Below are 13,280 nucleotides of genomic sequence, written 5' to 3' on the forward strand. Positions count from 1 at the left end.
GTTTTGTTTTAACTTTTACGTAATTTTATATTATTGTAGGAAAAATTGGAAAACAAAGAAGGGTCAGGAACTCCCAGTGAGGGGAAGAGGCCACAGAACATTCTCTACTATTAATTAAGGGTTGGGCAAAAGGAAAAACATTTTCCAAACACCTGACCTTTAAGAGCGACTTTTCCTAGCCCTGTGGGCCTTAGAAAGTTTAATGGCCATTGAGACTCATTCCTTGGTGGAAGAAACTAGCATAAACCCATTTGTTTTAGGTAAGAAATAGCAACTTCACTGGCGCTGGAAAATAGCATTGGATACACAGTGCACTTCATTCCAAGAGATATTACCAGAGATCCCTGACAGTCAGATTTCCCAATTGATCAGCTATTTCTCGATGTGTGTTATTGCTTTTCTTGTCACGTTTAAAAAGCTTGGTTGCCTTCCCAGTTTTCTAGGAAATCAGTGTCAGGTAACACTCCCAGCTGCCTCCCATGAGGAGTTACCTCTAGAGCGCAGAGAGTTTTATCTGGCACTGAAAACTTGCTGGTTGGTTTTCTAGATCCATGTTTATTTTCAGTTCAAAGACAAAGTAGAAAACTTGAGAGTGGAAAATGTTACCTTTTAGTTCACACTCTTTTAATCCCTTAGTCCCCATAAAATAAACATTCTAAAGTGTAAGCAGTAGAAATAATGTAAACTCCACAGAAACAGAAATAAATTAGTTTCTTTCGGTCTTGGTGGAGGTCCTTTTGCTGAACGCCACACTCCGCTGCGAACAGAATTCATCTTGAACCAAGAAGAAATCTTTGGCCTATTTCACTGTGTCTCCAGCATTGCATAACAGACATTTTTCAAATTCAGTTTCTTCTCCAACTGCAGCAAAAAGGCAAAGAGTAGTCTGCTTCAGGAGTCTGAAAAATAGAAAAAAAACCATGTTTGAGTAGTTTAAGAATAGCTTTCTCCTCTGGTGTGAAACCGTTAACACGTTATAGCTCTAAAGTTTGAGGCCAAAAGAAAATTCAAGAGCAGAGCGATGGTTCTGTTCACTAGATAAGGCTGATCTGTGTTTGGAATATTTGACTTAGCAGACGTGGAGAATCAGTCTGTACCCCTCTGGAAGGGCAGGCACAGCTACGCCATGCGGCATTCTAAACTTCCCAAGAGATTTACTTGGGGATACTGGCAGAATTCCCAGAACTTCCAAGTTTGGGATCTACAGTTTGTAGGATCCTGTGGAATGAGAATATTTAGGATTTTTTTTTTTTTTTTTAATTTTTTGAGACAGAGTCTCACTTTGTCACCCAGGCTGGAGTGTAGTGGTGAGATCTTGGCTCACTGCAAGCTCTGTCTCCTGGGTTCAAGCAATCCTCCTGCCACAGCCTCCTGAGTAGCTGGGGTTACAAGTGTGCACCACTATGCCCAGCTAATTTTTGTATTTTTAGTAAAGACGAGGTTTCACCACGTTGGCCAGGCTGGTCTTGAACTCCTGGGCTCAAGTGATTCACCTGCCTCAGCCTCCCAAAGTGCTGGGATTACAGGTGTGAACCACCATGCCCAGCCTTGTTTAGGATTTTAGATAAGGAATCCTGCTACCTTGGATTTTGGGTTTTATAGAGTAGGCACAGAAAGCAATGTCTGAAAAATGCCATTTAGGACAGCATGGAAGTTCATGGTCCTGGAAATTAGTACTAAAGTTTTGCTGCTTTCTCTCAAAGGCTATTAAGATTCGTTGCCATTCTTGAATCCTGTAATCTCTTAGAAAGAGAAATAAATCAAACGACATTAAAAACAAAAGCAAAAAACAAAAACAAAGAAACAAAACAACACTTAAGTCCCAGAAAAAAATGTGTTCACCCCTCTAAAATGTAAATGCAATATGTTGCCTTTAATCTGAATTTACACATGGAAGGACTTATCTTTTAGGCCAAGAAAGTGCAACTCTGCTGAAATCCTGTGAGTTGGCCTCCCAGAGATAACTGAGCGGTTTGGAGCCAGATAGGGTGCTTGATTAGTTTCTAGACAGAAGATATTGATGAAGAGAGGGAACGAGGAGCTTCAAATACTCCCCTAACATCTGATTCAAGTGAGGGGAATAAACAGAAAACAGGAGTATTATAAGCACAACAAAGATGAACAAAAAGAAAATATTTCAGAGACACGGCCAGCCTCACTGTAGTGGCTCTGGTATCCCTTGACCTGAGGGTCAATGACTCTTGGGACAGCAGGCGTGCTAGAGTAGAGATGACTCTTTGCTTGGCAAGGCAAGGCTGGACAAGGCCTTCCATGCTCCAGAGATGGGTGGTGGAAGACCAGCTGATTAGCCACATTACATTTGTATCCCGTGATTTTGTGTCTAAAGGGGCTTAGAGTTTGTGGTCTGACTTTATTTTTTTTTGAGATGGAGTCTTGGTCTGTCGCCCTCGCTGGAATGCAGCGACGCGATATCAGCTCACTACAACCTTCGCCTCTGGGTTCAAGCAATTCTCGGGGTTCAGCTTCCCAAGTAGCTGGGATTACAGGTACCTGCCACCATGCCCGACTAATTTTTGTATTTTTAGTAGAGATGGGGTTTCGCCATGTTGGCCAGGCTGGTCTTGAACTCCTGACCTCAGGTGATCCGCCTGCCTCGGCCTCCCAAATTGCTAGGATTACAGATGTGATTACAGGATTACCGTGCCTGGCCCACGGTTCCACATTTTAAGAAAAACAGAAGGACTGGCCAAAGTATAGAAAGTCTCATTACAGATGAAAACAATCAGAGATGCAATAGCTAAGGTGAGAATGTAAAAACGAATCTGTTGTTTATTGCTTATCATTGGAAGAAGCAATTTCAGAAGTTAACTCAGTGGGAAAATACTTTGGAAGATACCATATACGAAACATTCTATCTTGGCATGGGAATAAGAAATCAAAATGTGCTAAGAAAAAAATGTTTTTAAGGGGAATTAAGAATTTCACAATTGTTACCTAAGCTTTAAAACATTCCATTTTAGTTAGATAGGAGAGATTTAATTTAGCAACATAGGAGAGATTTAATTATCACTATCTTTTAGATGTTGATGAGGATTATTTAAGTATAAAGCTGGAGCTTCCATCCTACTTGGCCCCCGCCTGGAAGCGGAAAGGAAGAGGGCACACAGCACTCCTTGGATGGCTCAGGGTGATATATTGGCACCTCTTTTCTCGGAACACAATGGTGATGAGCAATTTTTGAATTGCTCTGTGAAAAGATAAAGTTTCAAGACTAAAACCACAGAGCTCAGGCGCCCTCCCAGGGCACTTTGTAACCCTGTGGTTTGTGACTTGCGACTGAACAAATCACGTTCACAGAAGGGCTGGCAGGCAGCAACCCAACTCAAGATTAATTTATGGTTATTAAATATCATTGAAAATTTCTGCCCATTTTTCCCTTGTATTGATATATTATATATATTTTTGAGACTGAGTCTTGCTCTGTCACCCAGGCTAGAGTGCAGTGGCATGATCTCAGCTCACTGCAGCCTCCACCTCCTGGGTTCAAGCGATTCTCCTGCCTCAGTCTCCTGAGTAGCTGAGATTACAGGTGTGCACCACCATGCCTGGCTAATTTTTCTATTTTTAGTAGAGACAGGGTTTCGCCATGTTTCCCAGGCTGGTCTCAAACTCCTGGGCTCAAGTGATCCACCCACCTTGGCCTCCAAAATTGCTGGGATTATGGGCATGAGCCACCATATCCAGCCTAATATTTTATATTCTTATGGGGTATGTGGGAGTGTTTATTACATGCCTAGAATGTGTAGTGATCAAGTCAGGGTAACTGGGGTGTCCATTATCTTGAGTATTTATCATTACTGTATGTTGGTATTTCAAGTACTCTCTTCCTGTTACTTTGAAGTATACAAAATATTGTTGCTGAGTATAGTCATCCTAGATTGCGATCAAACATTAGAGCTTATTTCTTCTGTCTAACTGTATGTTTGTACCCAAAACCAACCTCTCTTCATACCCTCCTCCCAGCCACCCATCCTTCCCAGCCTCTGGTATCTACCATTTATTCTGTCTATGAGGCTAAGCTTTTTAGCTTCCACATGAGAGTGAGAACATGCAGCATTTGTCTTTCTGTGCCCAGTTTATTTCTCATAATAACCTCCACTTCCATCCACGCTTCTGTAAATGACATTATTTCATTCTTTTTAACGGCTAAATAGTATTCCACTGTCTATACATACCACATTTTCTTTAACCATTTGTCTGTTGATGCCATAAGCCAGTTTAGGAAAGAAATGAGTTTCTTTCCTGAACTTATTTCTGCATGTGTAATTCAAGAAAAAGCAATTCTTTTGTAAATAACAAACATTTATAGCAGGACTGGAGTAAATCTGATTCCGTATTCAACATAACTTTTCAGAGCGGAATAAAGAAGGGAGTCCCTGAATTCTTTAGGAAATTTGCCAGACTTTATTGTGTGTTCATTTGAATGAATCTTGCCAAAGTTCAGAAATATGATAAAGTTTCGGAATGAGAAAACAGAATAGGGGGAAAAAAATATCAAATCCTTCCTTCCAATAATCTTTAAACAAAAGACTCAACAGCCGGATCAATTTCACTGGGACAAACAACTTATTTTAATTAGTTCTATTTAGTTACATCCAAAAGAATGAGTCATGCCCTTATTCTAACAATAGTGAAGGGACTACAGAGAAGTCTTGGGAAGAGGGAGCAAGGAGAGCTCAAATTCTGGTGCTTTTTTGGCATATAACGTTCACCTTTGGTTTCACACGGTTTCCTAGGAGGTGAAGCAGGCTAGAAAGGTGAGGAAGGGAAGGACAGAAAGTTGTCATCAACCAAGCGCAATCTTCTTCCCGAGTGGGAGGCGCCTTCAACACTTTCCTGGGGGAATAATGAGTGTGCTGCTCAGTACCTGGGTATGCATGTCATCTACGGTGTGACCCCTGAGGGAGCAAAGTCAGCAAGCCAGACATTTCCTTTCGGATGCCCACGTTTGTCCGAGCTTTAACATTTTTATCTTATGCATTTTGAACAGCCACAGACCTCTGATTATTAGTAGAAGTGGTCCCTGATGGCTACAGTGAGAGGCACAGGAAACAGACAATGCTTGCTGGGTCATTACTGAGGAGCCACCGAGAGGGAACATTTGCTTTGTATGGTGGTTTTATCTTAGGACACTGGATCTGTTTTTGATTGTTCCAGCAGGGTCAAACGATGGGTTTTGAACCACTGCCCACTTAGCCTAGAACAGTATTTAGCAATTCACAAAGAAGAAGGAGGCCTTGGATTGGGTGGTGGGTAGGGGGTGGAAATGCCATTCCATTAGAGAATTAGGAAAGAGCTGGCTCTATTATACTTGGACTAAAAAGAGTTATGACAAAATCATAGCTTTTAATACCCAAACAATTATCTTTACTTATTAAAAAAAAAATTACCCCATTATCCTCAAATACCTGTCTGTTCAAATAGCTGATAATCATCTTTTGGAATGGGCCAAAGTTCATTTTGCCCGTGACTGAAATGAAAAGGGCATCCTTCGGTTTGGGGCATAAAGGTTGGGGTAATATTGAGAGTCAACAGATGGGAGTTGAGTCTTGGCTTTTGTAGTTACTAGCTGCACAACTTGAGCAGGTTGTCGACTGCTCTGGGCAGAGTTCTTGCAGCTCTTAAACAAAAACACTACCCACCTCCCTGGGTTGATGCCAGCATGACATGTGATGAGGCTGGCAAAATGACGTGTGCCAGCTACGAAATGAGAAGCAGTGCCACAGGATGGCAAGGCAGCTCTGTAGCCTTGCAGACCAGGGCCACCCCTCAGTGACCAAGGGGTAGGCTCGATCCTCTTGAAGCCTTGTGGCCTTATGGGACAACACTTGGCTGCAGAGGTGCTGTGACCCCCCTGCAAAGTGCTTAGCACAATGCCCAGTGCATCGGAGGTAATTACCACAGGCCCCTGTCCTGCCCTGCAGGCCCCGTCTATAACATCTGGAGGAACTCTTGTTAGGGAGTAGGTAATAAAGGATTTAAGGGTATGCATTAGTAAAGCTAAGGATGTGTCCCTTCGCATTACCTGAGTCCTAACTACAATGATTAAGGTATAACTGGACTTACGTGACCTACTTGGAGAGCATGTGAAAACTCACCAAAAAGCTGGAAAAATACTGTCCAAGACAGATAGGAGAATTGAACACACTTATTCTGGAGAAAAATGACAAACAGCAGAAATGTAACATAATGGGTTCCTGACATAAAAAGAGAGATTAGTTGGTATTGCTAGGCCAACTAGCAATTGGGGAAATAGCAATATTTCCCCACGGCCTTACTGGGGAATGCAACACATTTGCTACACACAAACTCACACCAAAAGACAAACAACATTTTATCAACGCTTGAGTTTATGGGTTTCTTTGTTCAACTAGTCTCCCTTACTTCATTTTCTAGAGTTTTCTTTCTTCTGAAATAACAAAGATAAAAGATGCAGTTATGGCTCAAACTTAACACAGCTCCCGCTCCTCAGCAAAAACCACATACAAACACTACCCAAACAACATCCACAACCCAAAACAAACAATTTCACACTTTGCTTTAATGTAATTTCATTTATGGGTCCCTTATCTTTCTCACCATAGCCTAGGTCTTTAGTGTTTTAGCAATAAAGGCTTAACAAAAAAACTTGGCCAGAGGAGGTGGCTCACTTGAGGTCAGGAGTTTGAGACCAGTCTGGCCAACATGGTGAAACCCCATCTCTATTAGGCTGGGCACGGTGGCTTCCGCCTGTAATCCCAGCACTTTGGGAGGCCGAGGTGGGTGGATCACCTGAGGTCAGGAGTTTGAGACCAGCCTGGCCAACATGGTGAAACCCTTTCTCTACTAAAAATACAAAAACTAGCTGGGCGTGCTGGTGGGTGCCTGTAATCCCGACTGCTCGGGAGGCTGAGGCAGAATTGCTTGAACCCAGAAGACAGAGGTTGCAGTGAGCTGACACGGTGCCGCTGTACTCTAGCCTTGGTGACAGAGTGAGACTCTGTCTCAAAAAATAAAATAAAATAAAATAAAATAAAAAATAAAATAGAATACAAAAATTAGCAGGGTGTGGTGGCACACACCTGTAATCCCAGTTACTGGGGAGGGTGAGGCAAGAGAATCGCTTGAACCTGGGAGGCGGAGGTTGCAGTGAGCCGGGATCACACCACTGCACTCCAGCCTGGGTGATACAGCAAGACTCTGTCTCAAAAAGCAACAACAACAACAAGTCCTCAAGTGGACTACTGGTAGTGAAACAAATGAAATGAGAATCCTGGATGCCTGGCTTGCAGCCGTAACTCAGAGGTGGTTGAAGAGCAGGGTCTTTAGGTCATGGAAGCTCATCTGCAAAGGCTGAGAATATGCTGGCAAGAGGGAGAGGTTCTGGGCTCAGGAACAGGAGTCAGTGGGGAGAAGGAGGCGGGGTGCTTGCGGGGAAGGAATGTGTCTTTAGAATATGGTGAGGACATGCTTGATCCCTGGGGTAAGAGAAGCAGCCCTCAGTCTTTCAAACTTCTGATTAGAAGTTGTCCCCCAGGGAGGAGGTTTAGGAATGTGGTCATTTTTCTTCCCAGTGGGGAGTCAGGACAGAAGCCAGCAGGTATGGCTGCAGTGCTGTGGGGTGGACATGAATAAGACAGAGAGTCCCCAGGTCTGGGCTGCCTAAGACAGCTCAAAGTCAAAGCCCAGCCTGAGACTGTGCAGACCCGAAGTCATCAAGTGGCCTACTTTCTGCTGCCCTGTCCTTCCTGGGACCCATGGGGCCCTCTAGTGAAATGGTCTGTCCTATTGCTGTGTGTCTGTCCAGGCACATGAGAGCCGAACACACCTGTTGTGCCACGGTCGAGTGTTCTGATTTGGAAGGAGGGTCTTTGCAGAGTAATCAAGTTAAAAGGAGGTTCTTAGGGTGGGCCCTACCTAATCCAATAGGACCGGGGTCCTTACAAGGGTGAACAGCATGTGAGACAGACACAGGGATAAGGTCGTGGGACCACAGAGGCTGAGACGGGCGTGACGCAGCTGCAAGGTGGGAATGCCAGGTTGTGACAGCTACCACCGGATGCCAGGAAGAGGCCAGCAAGGATTCCCCCAGAGTATCGGGTTGGGGGGGAGCTTATGGCCTGGCTGACACCTTGACTTTGGACTTCTAGCCTCCAGAACTGTTTCAGACTTTCCTGTTTTAAGCCTGTTTTAAGCCACCCAGTTTGTGATACTTTGTCATGGCAGCCCCAGGAAACGGATACACCAAGATTCCTCTTTCACAGGATTCTAACTCTGTACCAAGAGATACGTGGCAGGAAGGTGGGAAGTTACTCTTTTAAAATTACAACAGATGCTGGTTTTAATCCTGGAGAAGAATAATGAGTTTACAGAGTTCTGTTATGGTCAGAGATGCTCTAAACATATCTGTATTCAGGGATGACATAATTTGGCTATCACTGGACTTGCGTGCAGGTACACTAAGGGCTGTGTACTGAGCATCTGAGCATCTAACTCACATCCATACCTGGGAGTGAACTCCAGGCATGGAAAGTCATTTGGTAGAAATTTGAGCAACCAAGGAAGGAAAGGATTTATCAGATCACTTCTGCGGTATCAGAAAAACAAGTATGACAAAAAAAGGATTCGAACTGGAAAAAAACAAAGAAAGAAAAAGTCGAAGCACATCAGCCTACCTGCATCGGGTCCTGTGAGAGCCTTGTCCACTTAGAACAAGCCTTTAACTTGTTCTGTGCCGGTATCAAGATCTATGTCATAAAAGCAGGGCCGGGTGGGCAGTCCCGGCATGGTGCTCATCTGGGGGGGAAAAACGAGTGTTAGAGATTAGCAAATGCTATAAAGTGGCCACAACGTCTGATGACGCAAATGAACTCTATCATTCAATACAGCCTCATAGAACTTTAGGTTTTATATGCATGTATCTCTTTAAATTTGTCATCTGATATTTCAATTTTTGTTTAAGGAAATGAAATAGAAAAGGCAAATGTCAACTTCCTGAAAATTGAGACCATTTATCTTCCCTGTGGCCCCACAACACACCCGAACTACAAAACAGTGATCTTCCAAACCGTTTCTTCTCAATACAATCTTCATGCTGAACCCCAACGAAGACAAGCCCATCAGGTTGAAGGGGGCAGCGGGTGTGGGCAGGGTGAATAATGGTCTCCTTCTCACCCCCAAGACACATTTTTGTAAAACCTACAGCTCCCGGAGCACAGCTGGAAAACTCCTGTTCAGATGCCAGTCGTCACGGCGGTCTCCCTCAGTAACAGTAACTGGTAGGCACTGAGAGCTTGCTTTGTTGACGGGCACTGTGCTGCGTGCTTTCCTCATTTTATCCTCTCAATAATGGAGGAGGTAGGAACTTTTATTATTTCCATTTCACAAGCAAAGAAACTGAGGTTTGGAGAGGCTAAGTCACTTGCCCCAGGTCACACTAGTAATAAGTTGCAACACCAGAAATTTGACTTTAGTAGGCCTATACTCTCAAATTACTCATTTCACCCCTACCATACCGCCACGGCCACCCCTACTACTGCTTTTGTGACACTTGACGGACAGTCTAAGGGTTTTACAGAAAAGATCTCATTGAGCTTCCCAGCACCCTAATGAGGTAGGTACTCATTTTAGCCTTACATTACAGATGAGGACAGAGGACATTTAGGCATGAGGGTATGAGCTCAAGGACACACGGCTAGTTAGTGGTGGAGACAGGATGAAAACTGGTTCTTCACCGCTTTGCTGTGTTGGGATGAAAGATCTTCAAACCGCACACTCTCCTCTCGCATCAGAAGCCCTGTGTGTGCTGGGGCCTCTGACGCTGGCCCCTCGACGGATCCTCAGGCCCTGAAACACTGCTCCAGGGTCTAGATTCTGGGGCTCCCAGATGACCTGTTCCTTTTCCATTTCAATATTTCCTACTGTGCTTTAATAGTGAGTGTCTCATACAAATGATGCCCATGGAGCAATGCTGCACCCAGTCGCATGGGGCAATGCTGCACCCAGTTGCTTGGAGGAGACACTCGGGTTCTACTGTGCCTGCTCTCCTGAGGGTTAATGCCATGTCATGTAGAACCTCCACATGCCCTGGCCAAGAATGCTTTGGATGAGATGAGGCTGCGATGCGCCAGCGCCTGATGGCATCCAGGGTTTGCCTGCTTCTTCCCACATGGCAAAAAGTTCTCAGCGTAAAAGGGACTTCCCTAAGGCCCAGAGAATAGAACTTAGCTCTCACCCTCCACTGCCTTTCAGTCGTGACTCCAGGTTTCCCTCTTCACCAGCCTCTCCTCCCCGCATGGTGTTTAGAGACTCCTGTTACTCAGATGGGTCCTGTGGGCCTGTGCATGGGCATTACCTGGGAGCCTGTTAGATATTTGGAATTTCAGAGCCCACCCCAGACCTGCTGCATTTGAATCTGCAACTGGAGCGAGTCCCCAGGGGGTTCTGATGTGAACTGCACAATGTGGCCTCAGCCCCCAACAGCTCCAGCCGCCCTTCCTCACTTCACTGCCCAGCCCCTTCAGCACAGGGAAAGGGAAACTGGGGGTGAGGAGAGGGAGAGGAGGAATGGTGAGGGGGAAGAGGAGAGGAAAGCCTGCTTAACCCCTGCAGATGCAGCAGGTGGAGAGCAAATCTGTGCACCTGCAGGCCTCATTAACACCCCCTTCCCTGCCTGGCTGGGCCGGCTAAGAGTGGGACAGGGGGAGGCTGGGAGACCACATAAAACATTGTGATGGATGATGGCTGGTTCTTGTCTTGCTAATTGCACAGGACTGCACTTCAGGTATATAAATGGGCTCAAAAGGCTTCCGCAGCTGCCTGGAATACAGCTGCCATTCATAACACGCCTGTGGGAAAATCCATTCTGGGTTCCAAACAATGAACTACAACTACACTTTTGACACAAGACCTGCTTGTAGGTGGGGACTTGCTATATGTTAAAACTTTAGGTATGAAGATGGGTATCATAGCCTCTGATGTTAAAGTTCCCAGCAGGAGGGTAACATTTTTCTCTGGTTACTCCAGTGAGTGCATATAATGGGGGAGACCCCAGAAAGAAAACCACACTTACTGTTCTACAGATTGAAACATCAAACACAAGGGTAACTGGTGGACACATATTTTTTTCCAGCTGCCTAGGTTACAACTCATACCAGGTAATTTCCCTGCCTAACTGCATTTTGAGATGGCATTTGCGGGCATCTTATGGCATTTATAGAAGGTTTTTATTTATTTTTTATTTTTATTTTTTGAGACAGAGTCTGACTCTCACCCAGGCTGGAGTGCAGTGGCACGATCTTGGCTCACTGCAATCTCCACCTCCCGGGTTCAAGCGATTCTCCTGCCTCAACCTCCAGAGTAGCTGAGATTATAGGCACCTGCCACCACGCCCAGTTAATTTTCTGTGTTTTTGGTAGAGACGGGGTCTCACCATGTTGGCCAGGCTGGTCTCAAACTCCTGACCTCAAGTGATCCACCGGCCTCAGTCTCCCAAAGCGCTGGGATTACAGGTGTGAGCCACTGCACCCAGCTATAAAAGCCTTTTTAAGATGCCTCTATAATCTGTGCGTAGCTATGGATTTGAAAAAGAACAAGCATTTTATAGTTTAAGAGAAAGAAATGAATAATCATATTTAGCCACAGGGATGCTGTCCCACCCCTGAAATGCACTCTCTAGGTCAAAGGCATCTTACTGGTAAGGATGTCACTGGACTCTATGGCTGCTGCAGCTTCTGAGACTGCAACACGATTTCAGTACAGTACGGATGAGGCAGTGTAAATGGAAATCTCTACTCACGGTGACAAAACAAGAAGAACCCTGAAGGCGGTGTATCTGGGTCCACCTGACCAAAGCTACCAACGGAAGATTCTACTGCAGATAACATAATTTACTGCATGCTTGTTTACACGAACTATCTTTACAAACAACAAAACCCAATTCTCCGCCTTTAACTAGCTGCTGATGAAAGGCGGTGCAGGATTCGCGCGGTAACTGGAGCTGTATTTGTTAGCTGCAGTGGATCTGAACGTGAATCTTCTGGTCATTCTGATTCTGTCACAAAACCAGGATCTAAACCTGGCCAGGCTGGGAGCAGTGGCTCACGCCTGTAATCCCAGCATTTTGGGAGGCTGAGGAGGGCAGATCACTTGAAGTCAGCCTGGCCAACACGGCGAAACTCTGTCTCTTCTAAAAATACCCAAAAAAAAATTAGCTGAGTATGGTAATGAGCACCTGTCGTTTTAGCTACTTGAGAGGCTGAGGAAGGAGAATCGTTTGAACTCACTTGGGAGGCAGAGGTTGCAGTGAGCCGAGAGTGCACCAATGCACTCCAGACTGGGCAACAGAGCGAGAATCTGTCTCAAAAAAGGAACAAACAAAAACTGGCCGAGATATTACATGCCAGGAAGTGTGAAATGTCTTTCCTCTTGTTTTCAACTTTTCTTTCTTTCAGATGGGAGGAAAATGAGTTCAATCAGAAGACTCCCATGACCCCTTCCAGTGACGCAATCATCTCTTCCAAGAAGCACAGCTACTTATTTGGGATAAGCGACAACAGACGAGAAACCACAAAGAATCTGCAGACGCGAGACTCCCTGACCTGTGGATACACAGCCATCTCCAATAGGTCTACGTTTAAACTAAAACTTCTCCTGTTGAGCAAGCATAATATGGAATTATGTTAGCAAGACCTTATGCATTCCCACAAATTTTCTCCCAATAAAAAAACTGTTATCAAAGGATTGTCACCCCCGAGACAAGAGTCAATACAGCACTGCAGGGAAAAGGGAGTCCAGACAGCCGTTGGGAGTTGACCTCTGGCCACACGCCTGGGGTCAGTGGAGATCTATGTTGACTTTATCTGTGTGCCCTTTAAGGAGGCCTCCTGCTTAAAATAACTAAGGAGCCACTAAAATGTACTTACTTGTAATGCTGCGTTAATGGATTCTTCTACAAAGGCTGAAATTCATGGGCTTTTGCCCTTCATGACTAGAATTTTTACTACAATGAATCTTCTGAACCTTTACTGCTTTTGGGTTAACTCTATTTTGGAGAAAGAATGAGTTCTATCAATAGCCTTTATGAGCACTAATTAAAAATCAGTACAGAGAGAATAGTTACATATTTAAAACTAGTCATTAAGAAAAGAATATCCTTGGTATAAGTTGAAAAATTACTAAAGATTCTGTTTCATAAAGTGATAGAATCACAATTTCTAAACATAATTTTCTTAACTTAACATTGTACTTAGTTTTGTTGTGTTTCTGAAATAATTTATTTT

At 44.5% G+C, this 13,280-nt stretch overlaps 1 protein-coding gene across 6 annotated transcripts in view; it reads right to left on the reverse strand.

Annotated features, from left to right (window-relative positions):
* Positions 1-602: 602 nt before the first annotated feature.
* MTHFD1L (methylenetetrahydrofolate dehydrogenase (NADP+ dependent) 1 like) overlaps positions 603-13,280 on the reverse strand; it is a 233,869-nt gene continuing 221,191 nt past the window's right edge. For all 6 annotated transcript variants that reach the window (XM_038001118.2, XM_038001115.2, XM_073022353.1 and 3 more), the window contains 2 exons: positions 8,676-8,796; positions 603-899 (listed from right to left, as the gene is read on the reverse strand). In XM_038001118.2, coding sequence (XP_037857046.2) covers positions 8,707-8,796 — 90 coding nt within the window. In that variant the 3' untranslated portion in view covers positions 603-899; positions 8,676-8,706. The remainder of the gene's footprint in view (positions 900-8,675; positions 8,797-13,280) is intronic.

This window comes from Chlorocebus sabaeus, chromosome 13 (assembly GCF_047675955.1).
Source record: "Chlorocebus sabaeus isolate Y175 chromosome 13, mChlSab1.0.hap1, whole genome shotgun sequence".
Taxonomy (NCBI): Eukaryota; Metazoa; Chordata; class Mammalia; order Primates; family Cercopithecidae; genus Chlorocebus; species Chlorocebus sabaeus.